The following is a 19809-nucleotide window of genomic DNA, read 5'->3' on the forward strand; positions in this document are numbered from 1 at the left end:
CTTTCTTTTTGAAAGCTCCCTGTTGTCTTACATTCTATTTTTCTGTGGTCATTAAATGCTCTGTAGCTCAGATTGACCCTAGGGGATCCCTGTTACAAAGGATCCTTCACATAGACTGTAGGTTTTACCCAATTGCTTTTCATTGGTTCTATTCCAACTTATTAATATTATCATTATCATTATTTCACACGCTTCCTAGGACTTTTGAAAGTGATTAATTATTTGAATTCTATTTTTCCCAAGTGTAGGAAGCAAATACATCATCTAAAGAATAAAGTTATCGATGCCCACTAGGACAGGTAAAGCAATAAAACCAGATTTTTATTCTTTCCTGCCTTTTGGCACTTTTCTTGTTTAATTTCTCTCATTGCTTGTCTAGATGATAAATGTTTTCCAACCAGCCAATTCTAAGACAGGTTTTATTTTCAGTTCCAGATTCTCATTTAGGCTGGAATTTCCTGGGGCAGATTTTAGCTTTGCTTGAGAGATCACATTGAGTCCCTCAATTAGGTTCCTTTCATTCCTTTATTCCCTCCGTCATCTGACTCAAATGTGGGCTTCTTCTCATTAAAATAAAAAATAACTCACTAAGCAAGATAGCTTGTTATTTGCCAATTTCTCAGAAAAGTGATAGTAATTAGGATGAATACAAGAACACCAGAGCAAGACTTCCAGAGCAAGGCAGTCCACACAAACATTTTGTTATTTGTCCAAAGCATCACTCAGATTCTCTGGGGAAAGCAGCCCAGTGTGTGTGCTAGGCAAGCCATTCAAGAGCACAGGCTTGGGACAGGCTACTGAAGGCTCAGAGCCTGAGCATCTGAATGGGAGAGAAACTGCTAGAAGCTGGGGCGTACGTACTGTGTGGGATGCTGGGTGGACACGCTTCTGATTGGACCTCTAAGAAAAACAGGAAAAGATGAGTGACCTCTGTGGTCATTGCTAGCGAGGAAGGTCACTTACGAGGAGGATTATTTGAGCTCTGCTTTGGTATGTAAAAACATAATTGAGATTTTTTTCCCCTCTAGAGTTGTATTCCACATAAAATAAGCCCACTGGACATTTCCCTAGCGGCTGGAGTCCTTAGGTATTTCCTGCCCCAAGCAGAACTGTCCTGAGACCCCCAGTTGGCCACTGGCAACTCGCTTCTCAGTAAATGTATTTGATGATGGAAGCTGTGCATCACTCAGAGAGCGGGAGCCTTGTTGCCTTCCTCAGAACAGCCCAGGCAGGGGTGTGTGAAGAGGGTCTGCTGAGCTGCCCGCCATGTTTACTCCCCATTTTGGGAAGAGGAACACGGACTTTCTATCTGAATGCTAATGTTGGAGAAGGAATTTAAATGAGTTAGCTCAGCTCACATGCTTCTGAAAACTCTGGTCTGATTTCTGACCTTGTACCCTGGGGAAAAAAATGTATTTGCAAAGTAAATAGAACTCTAGATTTAGTGTTCCGTGCCCACTTTGCGATCATAAGTGTACACACGGGCGTGTATGGTGTATATGTGTTTGTGCGTCGTCGAAAGTAATGAGCAGAGGCTGTAGTGCTTTCCAGAATGTTGGTGTTCTGAAAACTGGCCATAGGCTTGTGTGTATTTGTGTGTGTGTAAAATGACATCTGTAGATACGAATATACCAGAAAATAAACACATGCTGGAGACACCACTGTAAGGCCCCTCTGAGGTGCTGAGGAGGGTCTGAAATCCACCCCGATCCAGCTCCCCCACCAGCCAAGACAGCTGGCTCACCTACCCCTAGAGGACTGCGCCTTCGACCTCGTTGCGGACCTTGGAGGGTACATCTGTTGGGAGGGATGATACTTTCTATTTCACACCAGCAGCAGAAGAGACAGGCCAGCGTATTTGGGGTGAGAGCATTTGATAATACCTTTTTTCCCTGGCTGCACGTGTGTTTTTAGCTCGTTCATTTCCCCCATGCAGACACCGGATGAGCAATTTCTTTTCTTCTCACACTGCATCCAAAAGGCCTCTCGGAAAAACTTGGATTGCATGGGACTGGAAGTCTGCTCCTCGAGCACCTGACAAGATAAGACTGCCCTTTACCTTGGGGACAGCATTTTTCATATGGCCCTTGTGCCTAGAACTTGCACCAGGTACTAGATGCCTGGAACTTCACCAGAGCCCATGTGGGTTACTGGCTCAGGGTCACTATCTTAATAATTCCTCTTGGCCCTCCCAGGATGGCAGAACACCACACACACACACACACACACACACACACGTACCCCAAAGGGAGAAATGTCATCATATATTTCCACTGAAGGGACAAAAAGAGGAACTAAGAAATGTACATTTGCCATGCTCTGTGAGAACATGAGAAATGCAAAGCACACCTAAGCGTAAATCAGCTAGCTTTAAACCCGGAGTAGGAAAACATCACTAACATTGTCTTCTTACATGATTGCTCTCATCTTAGGTAATGGGGACACTTTTATGTCAACTTTCCAGTAGCTTCACACCCAGACTCTCTCATAGAGTTAGGAATGAGTACGTCAACATGAGAGACATGTTTCATTCCTTTGTTAGCCTCAGCAGGGAGTTTACAGGAGTTGAGGTCTTCTCGGGTTTGTACATCACTAGGCCTGGTGTTGTGAGGCTGCTGTGGTCCAGGATGAAGACCATCTCTTCCTAAGATTTAAAACATAAGGATAAAATCATTCCCACGTCCTCTGAAGAATGGCCCAGCCCCAGAACATGATATAGAGAGACGGAGGCCACGGTCCCCTGTCCCCAGGCTGTGAGGCTGGGGGAGTGATAGGAAATACAGAGGCTCAAGGCACATACGCCGAGCTGTTGATGGACTAGGTCTTCAGCCAAGGCATTGCCAGCACCTCTGTCATTGGGCCCTGAACCTTAGCCTCCTCCCTGCTGGCCCAGGCTCCTTACTGCTGGATGCACCCCCCTGCTCCTTCTGTGGCTTAAGCTGAGCTGTACGGGAGCTTCCTTTCCCAAGCATTATGAGGACAGCAGTCCACTTGGCAAGGTTGTAGGTAATGTGTTGAGACTAAGAGCTCCTTCCAATCTATGTAGAACGTTGAGTGTTTTTTAAAAATTTTTAAAGATTTTAAAAGAGAGAGCGAGAGAGAGAGCACAAGCAGGGGAGAGGGAGAAGCAGGCTCCTCACTGAGCAGGGAGCCCCATGCGGGACTCCATCCGAGGATCCCCAGGACCCCGGGATCCTGACCTGAGCCGAAGGCAGACGCTTTACCCACCGAGCCACCCAGGCGCCCCCTATGTGGAACTTTGAATCCTAAAATAGCTTAAGTTTAAAAGCATATGATCTGGTGTGGTGCTTATGAAACTTTAACATGCATGCACATCACCCACAAATCTTGTTAAAATTCGGATTCTGAATGAATACATCTGGGTCCGAGTCCAAAATGCTACACTTCTGCCAAGTTCCCACTTGATGTTAAGCCTGCTCCTGACCTGAGGGCCACACTTCGTGTCACAAGGGTCCAGAGCGGTTCTCCGCCTGGACTGCCCCACTCCCATAGATTCAGGTTTAATTGGGTGAGGGTGAGGCGTAGGTGGTGGTAGTATGTAAAGATCCCCAGGGACACAGCCAGAGTTAAGAAATACTGGCATGGGGTTAAGACTTAACTGCTAAATGCACAGAAGGGAAATTCAGTTGACTTCCAAACCATTGCACTAACCTGTGGTGTGACCCTGGGAAAGAAATTTCCTTTCAGCTTCATCAGAGCTCTAAGGGGAATGACAGTTACTGCTTTTTTTTTCTTTTTTAAATAACATTTAGATCATTAAAATCCGCCAGCAAGAATAAGAGAGACGTGGATAGTTTGTGCCGTGGCCTAGAGGCTCTGTCCGGGCCACCAGCACGCATCTGTGTGGGTCAGTCTGTGTCCCTAGAGGGGCGCACAGCGGAGGTTCTCAGGGCCAAGGCCAAGTGCAAGTGCAGACCCAGCTTGAGATGGCGGCTGACTTCAGCTCTTTGGGGTTCTTGCCCCCATTTGTATATAGCTATTGGAATGTGACCTAAGGGCCCAAGGATAGGAATGTGCCCTACACCTGCCCTGAGGGATTTACATTCCTGCTGCGATGACAGGTAAACAGAGAAGGAGCCAGGGCCCTGAGACCACACACGTTTGCAGAGAGTCGGGTAAGGCTCCTTAGAGGAAGTGACATCTCCACTAAGGCCTTCAGAATGAGTTGGCCGGGCCCAAGGACCAAGAGTGAACGTTCCAAGCAGAGGCAGCTGTGGAACCTGGATACAGGACAGGAGCTGGTCAACGGGGAGGAGGCAGGAGGGTTGAGGAGGGGCCGGTCACACAGTGGCAGTGATAAGGAGTTCAGACACTGGGACACCTGGGCGGCTCAGTGGGTTAAGCGCCTGCTTTCTGCTCAGGTCATGATCCCAGGGTCCTGGGATTGAGCCCCGCATCGGGCTCCCTGCTCAGAGGGGAGCCTGCTTCTCCCTCTCCCTCTGCCTGCCACTCCCCCTGCTTGTGTACTTGCTGTCTCTATCTGACAAATAAATAAATGAAATCTTAAAAAAACAATGGGGTTCAGACCTTGTCTTGAAGCTAGTTTTAAGCAGGGAATGACATGGTCAGACTTGCACAGAGGATTAAAGTATTCCTGTGGAGGGATGTGGTGGCCCAGACCGTCAGGGAAGTGAGGGCAGGGACCCAACCCCAGCGACACCCAGTCGGGATCACACAGCCCAGGTCTTCTGCACTTGACCAGCACTGTTCCAGGGCCACGCGCGCTCGTCTTGCTTGGAAAAGCTGTACGTTATTAAATCGTCACTTCAACAAAAGCAAAAGATCAGACCTCTGTTGTTCTTTCTGATGTATGATTTTCTCTGTTCAAAACGGTGTTCCTCGGTGTCAGATGCCAACCGCCGGGCTGATGGGACACTGAGACCTGCCCTCGTGTGTGCTGATTATCACCCACCAGACTTCTGTGGCCGCGAAAATCCCATCTGCCCAATTCCTGCAGCCGTGTGCTGGCAACATAGTATTCTGGTAGTATTGAAAACCCAGCACATTTCCTAAAGAACTTTCTGAGAAGAGGCTTGTTGACAAGCTTGAGGGTTCCAAGAGATACACGGGAAGACAGACAAGGTACAAGGTGTGGCTCTGCCCTGGAGGTGTCTCCTGTCTGGCAGGAAGACAATAGGCACACAAAACTGGGTGAAAATAAAGACAGAGCTCTGATCAGTAGGTGCAGATGGTTTTTGTACAAACTGACCACTGAGGGTGGGCAGAGAGTGAAGAGAAACCATCCAAGAGGAGTTCAGGGAAGGCCCTCTGGGCAGAAGGTAAACGTAGGGATTGGCCGAGGGGAGGGAGGCAAGGCGGTCCAGGGGAGGGTCCAGGAGAAGCACAGCCAGTAAGCTGAGCTCCATGCGAAGCAGCCCAGCCTTGCTGAAGGGGGGGGCTTGAACTGAGTACATGAGTGGGGAAAGTCAGGTCCTCCTAGCTGAGACTGCAGGAATTCGAGATAGAATCCAAAAGAATACATTCATTCCTATGTGACAGAATCCTAATGAGAGCTGTCCTTCTCACTGCCCACCAGATCCCGAGACGTACTTCATTCCTTCCTTCGTTATATCCATCCTTGATTCTTTCCTTCCTTCCTTCCTTCCAGATCCTTATCTTTATAATTTGGTAATATGTTCCCTAAACATCTCATTTTGATTCCTTTAAAAACCCAGTTTTCTAGCAAGTAATGAAGTAGTTTCACCTCCCCTACTTTATGGTTTTGTTTAGGTCTTTGGATTCTTTCCTGCTGTCCTGCTTTGTGGTCAGAGTGAATCTCTCCGTTCCTCTTGGAACTCTGGGGGGTGGGGGGGACTCGGAGAACCGGTTCTGCAGGCTGTTGATTAACTGGACAGCAAGGCTGCTGACCAAGGACATCCTGTTCTTGATACCCCAAGCATTTCATATTGGCATGTGACTTTCTCCAGCTCCGTTTTCTCATCTGAAACACTGGGATCATGATGTCTGTGGATCTCTGTGCAAGAATTTAGTAGGGTCTTAAGATTCCCTACCCATTAGGAAATGTCAAGACAGGCAGCTATGTTAAAAATCGCATTGAGACGTGACCCCTATATTGGAGATTTGGGGTGGGGGCAGCTATTTTAGAAAGGACTCAAAATACTGGTTGTATTTTACTCACTGTGTTTAAAACTTGAATGGCCAGAATAATATCCATGAAAGGATTTCAGGAACTCGTAAGTGTTTTGGTTTTCCTTGATGTGATAACCTCCCCTAAATTGAAAATGAGAGCCTCTTTCTGGTTTCAGATTGCAGAGGGAATGGCGTACATCGAGAGGAAGAACTACATTCACCGAGACCTACGAGCAGCAAACGTTCTGGTCTCTGAGTCACTCATGTGCAAAATTGCAGATTTTGGCCTTGCTCGAGTAATCGAAGATAATGAGTACACAGCAAGGGAAGGTATGTTGTCCTCACCATCTTTACGATCTTTACATGTTTTGTTATTTAGTTTTGTTTCTGTCTGTTGTTTTTTTTTTTTTTTACAAAGCAATTACAAATAGTCATCTGTAAAAAAATGAACTCATTTTGTAAAATGTTCACAATGTACCATAGTTGTTGTTTGTGGGTTTGTTCTAATACTAGTTTTTAAAAATTACTCTCCTGATTAACTCCACATACTGTTTATAAAGTTTACAGATGTTGTCATTTGTATTTCAGTTAAGCAAAAGAAAACAAAAAGAGACTTGGCAAGTTCAAAATTCTTTGTTTATATTGTATGTTCAAGCCTTTTACCCAAACAATGAAGCACACTGTTCCTAACTGTAGAGAAGACATTTGCAACAATAATTCTGTATCTTCTATTCTGGCCTTTTCATTGCAAATTAAAACTTGGAAATTATCACACACAGAGAAATAAATGTAATGCACTCCTTTATTTAACCGCATTCCATATTCTACACATATTAAAACACAGAGAGGGCGCCTGGGTGGCTCAGTAGGTTGGGCATCTGCTTTCAGCTCAGGTCATGATCCCGGGATCCTGGGATCGAGCCCCACATTAGGCTTCCTGCTCAGTGGGAGGCCTGCTTCTCCCTCTGCCCCTCCCCCTGCTTGTGCTATCTCTCTTGCTCTCTGACAAATAAGGAAAGGAAAGAAGAAAGAAAGAAAGAGAGAGAGAGAGAGAGAGAGAAAGAAAGAAAGAGAGAGAAAGAAAGATGGCAGCTTGAGAACCTTGTTTTGATTTGTTTAGCATCTCTTGTGCCCATCATGCTTCAGGCGGTTCTCCTCCTGCCTCAGGATTGTGTTCTCTTAGGTGGGTGACAACTTGTCCTCAGCAAAAAGGCAGGTGAAGGAAAACAGTTTGAGGAAAGGGAGTGAAAAATAACAACTAAAATCTTGTGAGTAGTTGCAGTATGGTGGGCACTATTCTAAGTGCTTTTCTTCCTTTTTTCTTCCTTTCTTTCTAAGATTTATTTATTTATTTTAGAGAGAGAGGGAGAGCGCACGAGGCAGGGAGAGGCAGAGGGAGAGGGAGAGAGAGAGAGAATCTCAAGCAGATTCCCCACTAAGCGTGGAGCCCGACGTGGGGCTCAATCCCTGAGATCATGGACCCTGAGATCATGACTTGAACCGAAATCAAGAGTCAGGTGCTTAACTGGCTGAGCCACCCAGGTTCCCCTCTAAGTGCTTTTCATACGTTATTTCATTTATGTTTATAATAACCCTATGTAATAAGCCCTATTGTTGTTGTTGTTATTATCATTCCCACCTTATAGGTGAGGCCACAGAGAGGCTCAGCAGCTTCTAAGGTCCTGTAGTAAGTGGGAGAGCCAAGAACCAAACCCAAGAGATGTAGTCTCAGAGTTCACCATCTAGAACATATTCCACTGGCTCTGTTGAATTGGACAAGACTGGTGGTGCCTTAAAGAATAACTAACTCTTCTTGTGTGAGACAGGTGGCTTAGTTCAGAGAGCCTGGGTCCTAGAATTCAATAGTAGCCATTTCAGGGCCACCATAATAATTACCTTTTGTCTGTATTTACCCTGTGCCGAGCGTGCAGATCAACCCAGTTAACTCTGGCACCAACTTGAGGGAGGTTCCGTCTCCTCATCTTATAGATGAAGGTGCCGACAAAGCCCAGAGACAGTAGGTGGTTTGCCAGGGTCACACCAGGTTGGAAACAGCAGAACCGGGATTCAAACCAAGATGCACTGTGTGGGACTGACTCCACACCCCCACACACACACCAGGGCCCCTCCTGGATCAACATGCCCCAACCCCCACCCTGCCTTCTGCCACTGCCCAGCAGGGTCAGTCCCCAGAACGTGCAATAGTGAGTGCTCTGCACACCGTACCTAGCTGTTCCATGAGGCTTTCTGCTGTCTTTATTGATCTCGTTCAGATTTCCAATTTGGGTCTGATACCACAAGAAATTCTAAAGCAAAAACCTAATAAAGGCAAACATGTTTAAAATCTTTAAAAACGGTTGGTGGGAACCCTTAGCCTTTCCAGGATATAAGGATGACATTCTGTGCCTGAGTCCCTACTTTCCTTGAGATGTCCCTGCAAGTTACCCCGAGCCAGGTTTGTCCCTTAGCCTCACCAGCTCCCCATGAGAATCCTGGTGTCATTACTATCTCTCTCTGGGCAGATCATGATGCTACCCAATTCCTAAAAGTAGTAAAGTTTGGGCTGAGCAAGTGAAATCAGGAGACTTTAGCATTTGGAGTAGTATCTGAAACTCCTGTTGGTATGAGCTTACAGAGATTTGTCTGCAAGAATGTACACATCAAGAGATATTTATATTCCATATAAACATAGTATGGGTTCATTGGAGAACATGTGAACACTGAAGATGTATGCTTTAGAGGCTGCTGTTAAGGGACAAATACACAAGCTAAGAACAAATTTCTTTACATTCTGTGTCATGTTCTTTGGTTTAAAGTGGGCTCCTTATGATGTCTCTGGCAGGATACACAAGAAACTTTCCTTCTCAGGGTGCCTGGGTGGCTCAGTCGGTTAAGGGTCTGCCCTCGGCTCAGGTCATGATCCCAGGGTCCTGGGATCGAGCCCCGCATTGGGCTCCATGCTCGGCAGGGAGCCTGCTTCTCCCTCTCCCATTCCCCCTGCTTGTATTCCCTCTCTCGCTGTGTCTCTTTCTGTCAAATAAATAAATAAAATCTTAAAAAAAAAAAAAAGGAAACTTTGCTTCTCACAAGGGGAATGCCCAAAAGGGAAACGGGAGGGAGGCAACTATTTTCAGTATAGCATTTTTGTTACCATCTCTGTCCTGTGCTATGTATATGCATTACCTATTCAAAAGAAATAGTTAAAATTTTCCCCAAAAGAAGGAAAGTATGAAGGTGACATGCCCACGACTTTTTTGTTTCAGTTCAGAGGCCCAAGTAAGACATGTCTTCTCCCTTAGGTGCCAAATTCCCCATTAAGTGGACAGCTCCAGAAGCAATCAACTTCGGATGTTTCACGATTAAATCTGATGTGTGGTCCTTTGGAATTCTCCTGTATGAAATCGTCACCTATGGGAAAATTCCCTACCCAGGTACCGTTTCCTTACCTATTTCCATTCAAGCGGTCTATATGAGAAAAAAAAAAGCCAAATGGCAGGACGCATAAAAACATAAATCCATATCCAAAAGCTAAGAATAAGCCCTTTTCCAAATGACTATCTTGAGTGGAAAGTGTTCTAAAAATGCTTAGACACTTCTCTGCCTTCTTATTTGATTGAGTGCATCTCCTTTGTTTTTTCCCCCTAACGAATCCCTGGCACCTCTCAGTGCCTGGAAGGTGCCTGGCACTGTCGTAGGTGTTGCAGATACGAGGACGGAGTAGAAGGCTAGACACGGGTGCTCTCCTAAGCAGTGCACCTGACGGAGAAGGAAACAGACCCAGAAATGAGGAATCGCAATGCTTTTGGGTTAGTTTTGAAACAGAGATTTGTATGAAGTACTTCGGAGCCTCTGTCTCTTCGGGAAATAACCTCCTCTGTTTATCAGTGAAAGGTCTTTCGGACCTGTAACTTACCGAATGTGAGGACATCCATTCGGTGTCTCTCGGTTCCTAACACCGAAAGCCCTTGGAGCCGGATTGCACCAGTCTTCCCTTTAACCGGGACCCGTGCCTGAATATGCAAGGAGGATTTCTCCCAAAGCCTTCACATTAATGTTAGGCTTTTTACAAAATCGATGGATATGATGAATTTAAAATTGAATCTTTAATAGTTAAATCAGTCCCTCATTTGAAAAATATCTGAGGGTGCCGGGTACCCCTGAGGGGCCCCAACGCAGCAGTCACAGCTCCTGCCTTTGAGAGCTGGTATTCTGGTAGGAAGAGACTGATAACAGTGAGGCGACAGTCTGTCAGATGGCACAGTGCCCTATGGAGTGGGTTAAAGATTGTCGAGGAGGAGGAGGGCTGCTGGTTTTACACTATGATCCTGGTAGCAGCAGGTATGAGGAGGGAGCCACAGGGCCGTCGGGGGGGGGGCTGAGCGTCCCTTAGAGAAAACAGCCACTATATGGGATCCCGAGGCCCCATGGTTTGGGTCTCAGTGAGAATTTGCTGGATGAATGAATGGACGTGCTCAAGCCATTTAACATCTAGATAGACACCATGCTGTGGATGGGAAAAACTTGTGGACAGAGCCACAGTGTGGCCTTCATGCTCCTGATCACCCTCAGTGCTGTTTGGGGGAAGAGTCATAGGGAAGTCGGGGACCAGGGCCAGCGGGGAGAGGGGAGAGTTTTCGGATGGCGCCTACACAGTGGGCTGACTGTCCCTTGAAATCCCCCTTGTGCCAACACTTCATATCTGACTGCCACTCTGCTCTAGATGCTGAAGTGAATGAGAACATTAGGGGAAAATAGGGAAAAAGAAATATTTTCTTGATCGATCCTGATATCTGACATTATGTATCTATATAATCTGTATCTATCTACAGAGAAAGATAGTCTATTCAGATTACATATATAATCTGATATCTGATCAAATAAACATTTAAGGGCCCCTAGGTGGCTCAGTCATTAAGCGTCTGCCTTCAGCTCAGGTCATGATCCCAGGGTCCTGGGATCGAGTCCCACATAGGGCTCCCTGCTCAGCGGGAGTCTGCTTCTCCCTCTCCCGCTCCCCTTGCTTGTGCTCTCTCTCTCTCTGTCAAATAAATAAATAAATAAATAAATAAATAAATAAATATTTAACTTCATCAAATGATCTGTGATATGTCTGACATGCTCCAGAACGACATACAGACAATTCCCATGAGGCTCAGAGAAGGCGACTCTTGCCCAGAACTGAATCACTAGCTCCTGGCAGAGCTGCTTCTGAACCCCAGGCCCATGTTCTCATCCATATGCTCAATGTTCAGGATTTAAAAATGTTTAGGATAAAAAAATTGTTAAAAAAAAAAAAAAAGCAGTAGAAAAATGGTAAAAAAAAAAAAAATAAAATAAAATAAAAAAAATACAGTAGGACCAACCAGAAAGCACTGACCGATCTACTCCCAGGGTAGCTTGTCCCCTGTAAGGACCAGGGGTGTGAGAGATACCGTCAGGAGCTCTGGATTGATGATGTATTCAGGTCATGAGGAGAGCCTTTAGCATTAGGAGATGCGAACAGAACTGAACAATCCTATTTACATAAATCTCAGAGGACTTGATTCACAGGTGGCACAGAAATTGGTGAACGTTGCCGACATGGGGTATTCCCATCACTGTTATAAAACTGCTCATGGGAGAGACGCCACTGATAATTGAGTTATCTGGGCGTATCTTCTTTACCCGGAAGAGTGCTGGATATGTTAAGTTTGGGGTTTTTTTAAGTGGTTTAGAAACCATATGCCTACCTTTGCAAAATAATGGGAATAAAAGAAAGGAGGGGACAAAACAAAGAGGAAATAAGAAGGTCAAATATAAAGTGAACACATATTTTTTAAAAGAAATAAAAGACTAAAAGATGAAATACACCACAATGTTATTATCCTTGGGCAGTGAAATGATAGGCTATATTAATTTTCTTTTTGATAAGCTTCTGAAGTTTCCAATTTTTATTTTTTTCTAACTTTTTAAAAATTATGTCTTTATTAAGTATTTCCATTCTTGTTTAAGTAATATACATGCATCAAAAAATGAGGTAGTATGAAAAGACTTCTAATGAAAAATTGCCTCCCTGGCCTCATGCTCCTCAAAGGCATTTACTTTCAGGAATTTTAGTTATTTATTCTAATATTTGTTGTTCAGAATTCAAAATATTATATTCATACTATTATCTCTTAAATAAAAAATTGTCCCCGTTTTACTTATCGTTAAGAGTATGATCCCATGGTTCTAAATTCAAGAGATACAAAGAAGTATGTGGTGGAAGTGGTGTGCCTTTCATTCCTCGTCTCCAGACAGCCCTCCCTCCCCTTGCCCCCATCAGAACCATTAATATCAATTTCAGTGAATTGAACGGAGACCCTCTAGAAATATCCATGGAGATACAATTAGAGGTGTAGCAAATACACATGTTGGCTGGGTGCCAAAACTGATATCACCAACAGAGAGCAAACTTCTGGGGATAAGAGAGTAAAATATATAATTTTGTCAGTAAAAGTTACATATCAAAACCCTAGTAGTCAAATACTAAATTTTCTATTCTCTGCTGTACTGCATTTTTCTCCTCCCTGTGCTCCTTCACCAACTTCTAGTCTCTGCTAATTCCTACCCACTCCAGATTTCATTTCCTGCTTCCCACCCACCTCCCTCTCCTGAGGGTATCTCCCCCATTGGTCTGTGAGCCATTTGTGGACAAGACTTGGTCTTAATCGTCTTTGTATCTCTCAGAGCCTAGTGTTAGCTTGTGTCCCATTGTAAGCACTCAGGAAATGCTTGTGGAGAGAATGGCGGATGGAATATGAAACGGCTTGCTTTTATGAGCACCAGTGTTTGCTTTCTTTAACCTAGCAACAGAGCAATGACCAAGTATCAGGTTTAATCTTAGGGTCTGGTTGAGGTCTCCCTCCCCCTCTTTCTTTCTTCTGTAAGACTTGTTACTTAATAGCCTTATTTTGCTCGTTGATTTACTCGTGCATTTAGATTTCTTTCTTTCTAGTCCTCTTACCAAGTCAGATTCCCCCAGGCAGGATGGGCTTTTATCTGCATCACGGAGAGTCCTGCAGAGTCAGGAAAACATATGAGAACAAGGAAGGAAAAATCTGCAGTGGGGCAAGGTTCGGGGGGCAGGGGCTAGAAAAATCTTTTCTTCTGTGGGCACGTTCTGACCTTTCATTCAGCTGGGGGTTCTCCAGGCAGAAAGTGAAAGAGATATTCCTAAGACGTTGGGCATCCAGCTACCATTTTCTATCACCCTGAATGTTAGTCCTCCTCCCAGGATCCCAGAGCTTCCCCCAATGCCCATGTAGAAGCAAAATAGAGGGATTTCATCTGAGATTTATCTAAGTGAGGAGAGTGAGTGACAAGAGCCAGAGCAATGCTGAAACCACATAATTTCTGGAGACTGGAACCCCAAATGAAGAAAGGACTGCAAATCGGTCTCTTGGCTTCAAGAATGAGAATAAATTGAAGTCTTTCCATTAGAACATTCCAGTTACACAAATATCCGAAGACCGTGTTTCAGAAGACTTGAGCAAAATTAATTCACTATGTAAACAACTTTCAAGAGATCTTAGCATTTATAAAGTTTGCTTGGAACTTTGCATTTCGAAAAAGAAGGACTCTTCCAAGACAGAAGTAATCATGTCTTCTTTCAAGGGTTTAAATCCATGCAGGGCCTTCAGTCACTGTGTTAGAAAAAGCAAGGTTAGTTAAGGTTAGAGGAGTTCAAAGGTCACTGATCATGACCCATGGTAAGAAAAAAACAGAAACCCCACTCCACAAATAGAACAAAAGTTTCATAAAATCGCACTAACTTTTACTATGTGCGGTGTGTTCTGATCTTTGCTATTTCATTCTGTTGTGATTTATTTTAAAAATACTGATAGTTCCCTAAAAATAATTAATTTGTCGATCTCAAATGGGTAGTGACCCACAATTTGAGAAACACCAGTTAGAGGATAAATTCAAAAGAAGGCTCTGTTTCAAATCTAGTAAAGGACATTTCACTTCTAGCTATCTTAGAATCTTCCCAGTGACCACCAGTGGTAAAAATCTATGGCTGTGGAAAGGAAATTGGTTGAGATAAATGGAATTCCTCATGTGCTGGGCATCAGACATATTCTACCTGAAAATATGCTGCATGAAATACCTTTTTCCCTAGAGAATGAGGTATTCACAAAACAAGCAAAACATGCAGATGTGGATAGGTCCTGCTACACTGCTAAATGAGCATATTCCTCTATCCCATTTTAATCATGGAGGAAAATGTTCTTTTTCCCCCTTAAACCTGTTCTTGGTATCAAAGATTGACATTTCAGCTTCTGAACTACCCTGCGTCGTTTGACCATATTACAAGCCACCCTTCATTACCAGTCCTTTTGTAGAGCTCAGTAGGAATAATAAACACCCCACTTCCCTCACTGGGTGTTGAGAACACGCGTATCACAGAGTCAGTGTGAGTTCTGACTCTGGCCTGTACTGAAGACTTTGTAGGGGACAGTTTAATGATTGGGACATAATCCATTGGACTAGCTGATTTAAGGATTTTGACTTCTTCCACTAAACTTATAGGGAAAAGCGGATTTTTAAATATATATATATTGGTAAGAGATAATGTACATGAAGGTGATTTTTTGGTATATGTATTACAGGTAGAAGCTGGAAACAATACCATAAAAGAAACTGAGATTGAGGGTTAGGATTGGGTTTGAGTAGTTCATTGAAGGGTCAGCCAAGTCCATTATCCTTCTGCCGTTAAAAGCTTGCTCTGTTTTCTACTTCCCATGTTGGCCTGTTTTCACTCAGGCAAACTGAATACTGTCTTGACCCCTTCGTACTAAAATTTACATTACTTAGTTGCTCACAGAAATCTCCTTAGCGTCCCTATCCGTTTGCGAGGATTGCCGTAGCGAAATACCACAGACTGAATGGGGCAAATTAATTTTCTCAGTTTTGGAGACCAGGTGTCTCCGACAAGGTGTGGGCAGGTTTGGCTTTTCCTGAGGCTCCTCGTTGGCCTGTAGATGGCCACCTTCTTGTTGTGTCTTCACACGGGCATTTCCTCGGTGCCCACACGATGCCCACATATCCCGGGTCTCTGTATCCTAATCTCCTTTTCTTCTAAGGACATCGGTCAGATTGGGTTAGGGCCCACCCTAACTTGATTACCTCTTTAAAAACCCTGTCTCTGCAGGCAGTCATGTTCTGAGGCTGGGGACTGAGGAGTTCAGGAGTTCTGAGGACTTCAACATATGAATGTATTGTGGGGCGGGGTGGGGGCACAATTCAGCCCATAACCACCTCTAAAGCTTGCTTCAAGATTGCATGCAGGATGGGGTGCCTGGGTGACTCAGTCGGTTAATCGTCTGCCTTAGGCCCTGGCCCTGATCTCAGGGTCCTGGGATCGAGCCCTGCGTCGGGGAGTCTGCTTCTCCCTCTGTGCTCGCTCTCCCTCACCCTCTCTCTCTCTCTCTCAAATAAATACAAATAAAATAAAAAACAGAAAAGAATGGATGCGGGACGTGGGGATCAGAAAGCCCACTGCAAAGCTCAACCCTGGGTCAGGTTTCTCAATGGTTGGTTTCTTTTGCTTTAGGGAGAACTAATGCCGATGTGATGACCGCCCTGTCCCAGGGCTACCGGATGCCCCGCATGGAGAACTGCCCAGACGAGCTCTATGACATCATGAAAATGTGCTGGAAGGAAAAGGCCGAAGAGAGGCCAACGTTTGATTACTTGCAGAGCGTCCTGGATGATTTCTACACGGCCACAGAAGGGCAGTATCAGCAGCAGCCTTAACGCACAGGAAGGCTCGTGGCCATTGGCTGGGACGGCTGCCTCCTGCCAAAAGAAAACAGGACAATCACCGGCTGCGCTAGGATCTCTTGCACTAGGTCATCACCACCCCTGCTTCCTGAAAGTGAGGCCAGGCTACTCAGGAAGAACATTCTCGACATGGAAGAAAAGTATTCTCGTTCTCGTTGGCTGATGCTCGCTGGTGGCCGCTTGGGCTGCTCCCAGCTGGGACCCTTGCTTTGCTAGACCAGCATCTGCAGCCAGCCTTCTGAGAAGAAAACACCTGTTCTGTCCAAGATGCACCCACTCTGGCCTCTTGTTTACAGCTTAATGTGTGACTCTGGGGTTCAGAGGCCATTGCAGTGAATCTCAAATAGTAACAGACTGAAACTCATTTATAAAAGTAAAGTAACCGGATGCATATCGTGACCCTTCTTTGCATTTTCTTTGTGCTTTGGCTTATCTGTTAAAAAAATTACTAATCCAATCTGTTAGAGTTTGCAGGTGAAGTCCAAAGTTAAAATGGTCTCTCCCAGATTTCAGTGAGGTCCCCTCCCCCTAAAATCCGAGACTGGTAAACATTTTCCTTCCGTGGAGACTGCTCAGAAACCCCTAGACATGAAGCAGAACAACCGCAATCTTCTGGTCTGGCCCTGTAGAAATGTCCCTGGTGAGCATCAGAGCTGCTGTGTGTCCCAGCAGGGACCCCGCCAACGGCCAGGCCTGGCCCGGACCTCTCAGGACAGGGACAAGGGCCGCAGGAACTGCTCTACCCTAAGAAGGAATATTTCTAACAGTCCAGCTTTTCAATTCCACAATTTCCTATATAGAGACTTTTTTTTGACAGTGTACTTTGGGAGAGTAATAAGATTCTAATCTCTGCAGGGCCTTATGGGGCCTGATAAAACATAAGAATTTTCTTTATTGCTTCCAATGATTTGAACGTTATTTTAATGATGAAATGTTAATTTTAGTTGTACTTGAGAAAAGTAAAGACGCCATCTTTGGGTCTATTTTTGTGATTCAGCAATCTTTTCTAAATTGTGTAAGGCATGTGTGAGACTATTTATACAAGGATATGAAAGCAGAATAAGTGACTGAGGAGGCTCAAAAGAGCCCCCGTAGCACAGGATACGAGAGGTTTTGTTTACTAAATTTTTCTACTGTAAGCTTTGAATAGAAAATGCTGTATCACCTCATGTTTCTCATGCTCTTGTGTATATACCTAATATTTCTATTTTTTGATTTTATTTTAATACACCTGGCCCAATAACATCTCGAGTTTTTTCCTTGTGTTTAACATTTCTAATGATCATTAAACTAAAAATGAGTACCGTTTGGGGGGAAATGAGAGGGAATTCCATATAGTTACATCGTTTAAAGAACTTGTACAAGTTCTACCTCCATCTTTTGAGCAAAAAAAAAAAAAAAAGAAAGAAAGAAAATGAAAACCAGGAGTTGACAGCCTGGATGTCCCTTAAGAGAGCCAAATAGGATTTGTTTTCAAATAGGCTTAGCAGGTATCACTAGAATTTCATTTTATGTGTGTTGCCTAGGTGTTGGGTACCTAGGAGAAGGGATAAAATATTCTACTGTTCCCTAAATTTTAACCTGTTTTCCTGTGCGTTTTTTTAAATGTCCTTCCTCAAATATTCTAAAGTTCTTGATTGACAAGTGCCACCCTCACGAAAATGGAGTATTATCCCCATATAATGTCTGCACAAGCTGATGACTTGATTCACAACGCTCAGTCTTCTGCACACACCCACCTGTTCACATTTCATTTCAGAATCACACATATGGCCCGGCATGTTATGCGGAGAGAAAGTGTAAAGAATCCCTAAGACAAGAAGAAGTCTCTAGAAAATTAGTAAGTTTATCTTCCCTTGTTTTTCTTCCCTTGATTGTGCTTCCTTTTGCCTTTTGACATTCAACTTTCCTTCTCAGTCAAGTCAGTGAGCCTTTCCTCCATCACCTTGGGCCTGTCGCTCCCTTTCAGGATGTGCTCCAGCCACGTGATGCTCAAGGGACAGCAAGCTCAGTCTCTTCCCTCGACGGGAGGATTCCAGCTTCCTCATGACTGGCAGGCAGAATGAGGGGCTGGGCAGGTGTTTGTGTCATGATAGGGTCTCCCGTGGAGTGCAGAGTGCCTGATATCATCACCTCCCCGATCATCATCGAGGACTTGAAAGGTAGAATGGCCGCTCCTCTACCCCCTCAGACCTTGCCTTTGTGGTTCTGTGGTGAGGGACTTGTGTCACTACTCGAAGAGCTTCCCCGCTGGATATACTGTGCCCAGGCTTGAAAGTCACTCCCTCGCTTTGACCCAATATTGCAAAGTTAACTGCGCAAAGGAAGGCCAGCCCTCTCTTTCCCTCAGACGGTCTGGCTGCCCCCGGAGGAGGGAGGATTACAGGAAGAAGGAAAAGGAGAAAAGGTGCCTTTTTCCTTTCTTACGACCATGAAGCTCATGGAATCTGAGGTAAAACTCATAGGCTTGACACGGGTGTCCTCAGGAGAGGGGACACTCCGTAGCCCCTCCTCGCAGACCTCCCTGGGTTCTGTCAGAATCGCACTGGAAAAGCCTACTGCCCAGGCCTTCTCCTAGGGAAGATACTACACTGCAGAAGCCTCATTCGTGTCCCCAAAGTGTAAAAGAGGCCAATAAAAGAAGGGACCGTATTTATTTACTTACACAGCGGGATAGATCAAGGGCACTGAAATCTAACTATAAACCCATTTTCAACTTTGCCTGTGGTGATGGCTCTCCTTTTATCTTTCCTTTTGCTCGAACAAACTGCGTCATCGGGGCAGTAGCCGCTGAAAGGCGGTCAGCACCGGAACACCAGCCTCTGGTGCGCTGGACCGCACTGAGGCATCGCCGAGCTCGGCAGCCTTCCCGTGGTAACTGCCACCCTCCATGGCCAGTTCCTGTTACGCGTCCTCGGAGGGCATCATGCCACCCACCTCTCCTCTCCGTGTCTTGGTTTTCTACTTCTGCCTGGTTGAATGGAGATTCCAGTTCTCTGTCTGCCACATTTTGACTACCTGAAGTTACTAGGTTAAGGGAAGATGAGCCTTGCCATCCTTCCTGATGGAAATGGTGGTTATAAATACACAAAGCTAACTGTACACCCACCATTTGCTCCGTGCTCTCGTTTGCACTTTGGCGCTTTATGAAACTTAACCTGTAACGCACACCACAACCCTTGAAAGTATGTGGACAGTGTTATGACTATTTCGCGGCTGAAAAATCAGATGTAATTTTAATTTTGGAAGAAAAGTCATGCAAGAATTCAACTCAGCACTCACACCTTTTAAAAAGACAATTTATAGGGGCGCCAGGGTGGCTCAGTTGGTTAAGCGTCTGCCTTCGGCTCTGGTCATGATCCTAGGGTCCTGGGATCAAGCCCCACGTTGGGCTCACGGCTCAGTGGAGTCTGCTTCTCTCTCTCCCTCTCCCCCTGCTTGTGTGTGCTCTCTCTCTCTCTGTGTCAAATAAATAAATTAATTAATTAAAAATAAATAAATAAAAAGAGACTACACTTTTTTTCCTCTTTTCTTTTCATTTTTTAAAGTAATCTCTATGCCCAACATGGAGCTCAAACTCACGACCCCGAGATCAAGATCTCATGCTCTACAACTGAGCCAGCCAGGTGCCCTGAGGCTATACTTTTGAATAAAACACTTTGATAATATTTATGCTTCATTTTATAACATGAAGTCGTATTAAACAGGTAAAATTTTATTCCGGAGAGTTCTAATGTGACAGATGTATAGGAGGAAAACCTTCCGAATTAATTTCCTATGTTTTATAAATCTAAATACTTCAGGTAGAAGTGAGTGCCAAAAGCATCACCAGGTTCCTAAGATGGCCACCATGTGATTCTGGGGATTTCACTTACATATGGAAATAATAGGGGC

The 19809-nt window shown here is 44.8% G+C and overlaps 1 protein-coding gene across 4 annotated transcripts in view; it reads left to right on the plus strand.

The window, feature by feature from the left end:
- Window positions 1-17291, plus strand: part of LYN (LYN proto-oncogene, Src family tyrosine kinase) — a 116701-nt gene extending 99410 nt beyond the window's left edge. For 2 of the 4 annotated variants that reach the window (XM_035011173.1, XM_035011175.1), the window contains exons 11-13: window positions 6288-6441; window positions 9411-9542; window positions 15686-17160. In XM_035011173.1, the coding sequence (XP_034867064.1) occupies window positions 6288-6441; window positions 9411-9542; window positions 15686-15888 (489 nt within the window). In that variant the 3' untranslated portion in view covers window positions 15889-17160. Of the gene's footprint in view, window positions 1-6287; window positions 6442-9410; window positions 9543-15685 lie in introns of all 4 variants that reach the window. The other 2 variants (XM_035011174.1, XM_035011176.1) reach the window with 1 other exon arrangement.
- The last annotated feature ends 2518 nt before the right edge of the window (window positions 17292-19809 follow it).

The sequence above is a fragment of the Mirounga leonina genome, unplaced genomic scaffold (assembly GCF_011800145.1).
Source record: "Mirounga leonina isolate KUSES-001 unplaced genomic scaffold, KU_Mleo_1.0 Mir_165, whole genome shotgun sequence".
Lineage (NCBI taxonomy): Eukaryota > Metazoa > Chordata > Mammalia > Carnivora > Phocidae > Mirounga > Mirounga leonina.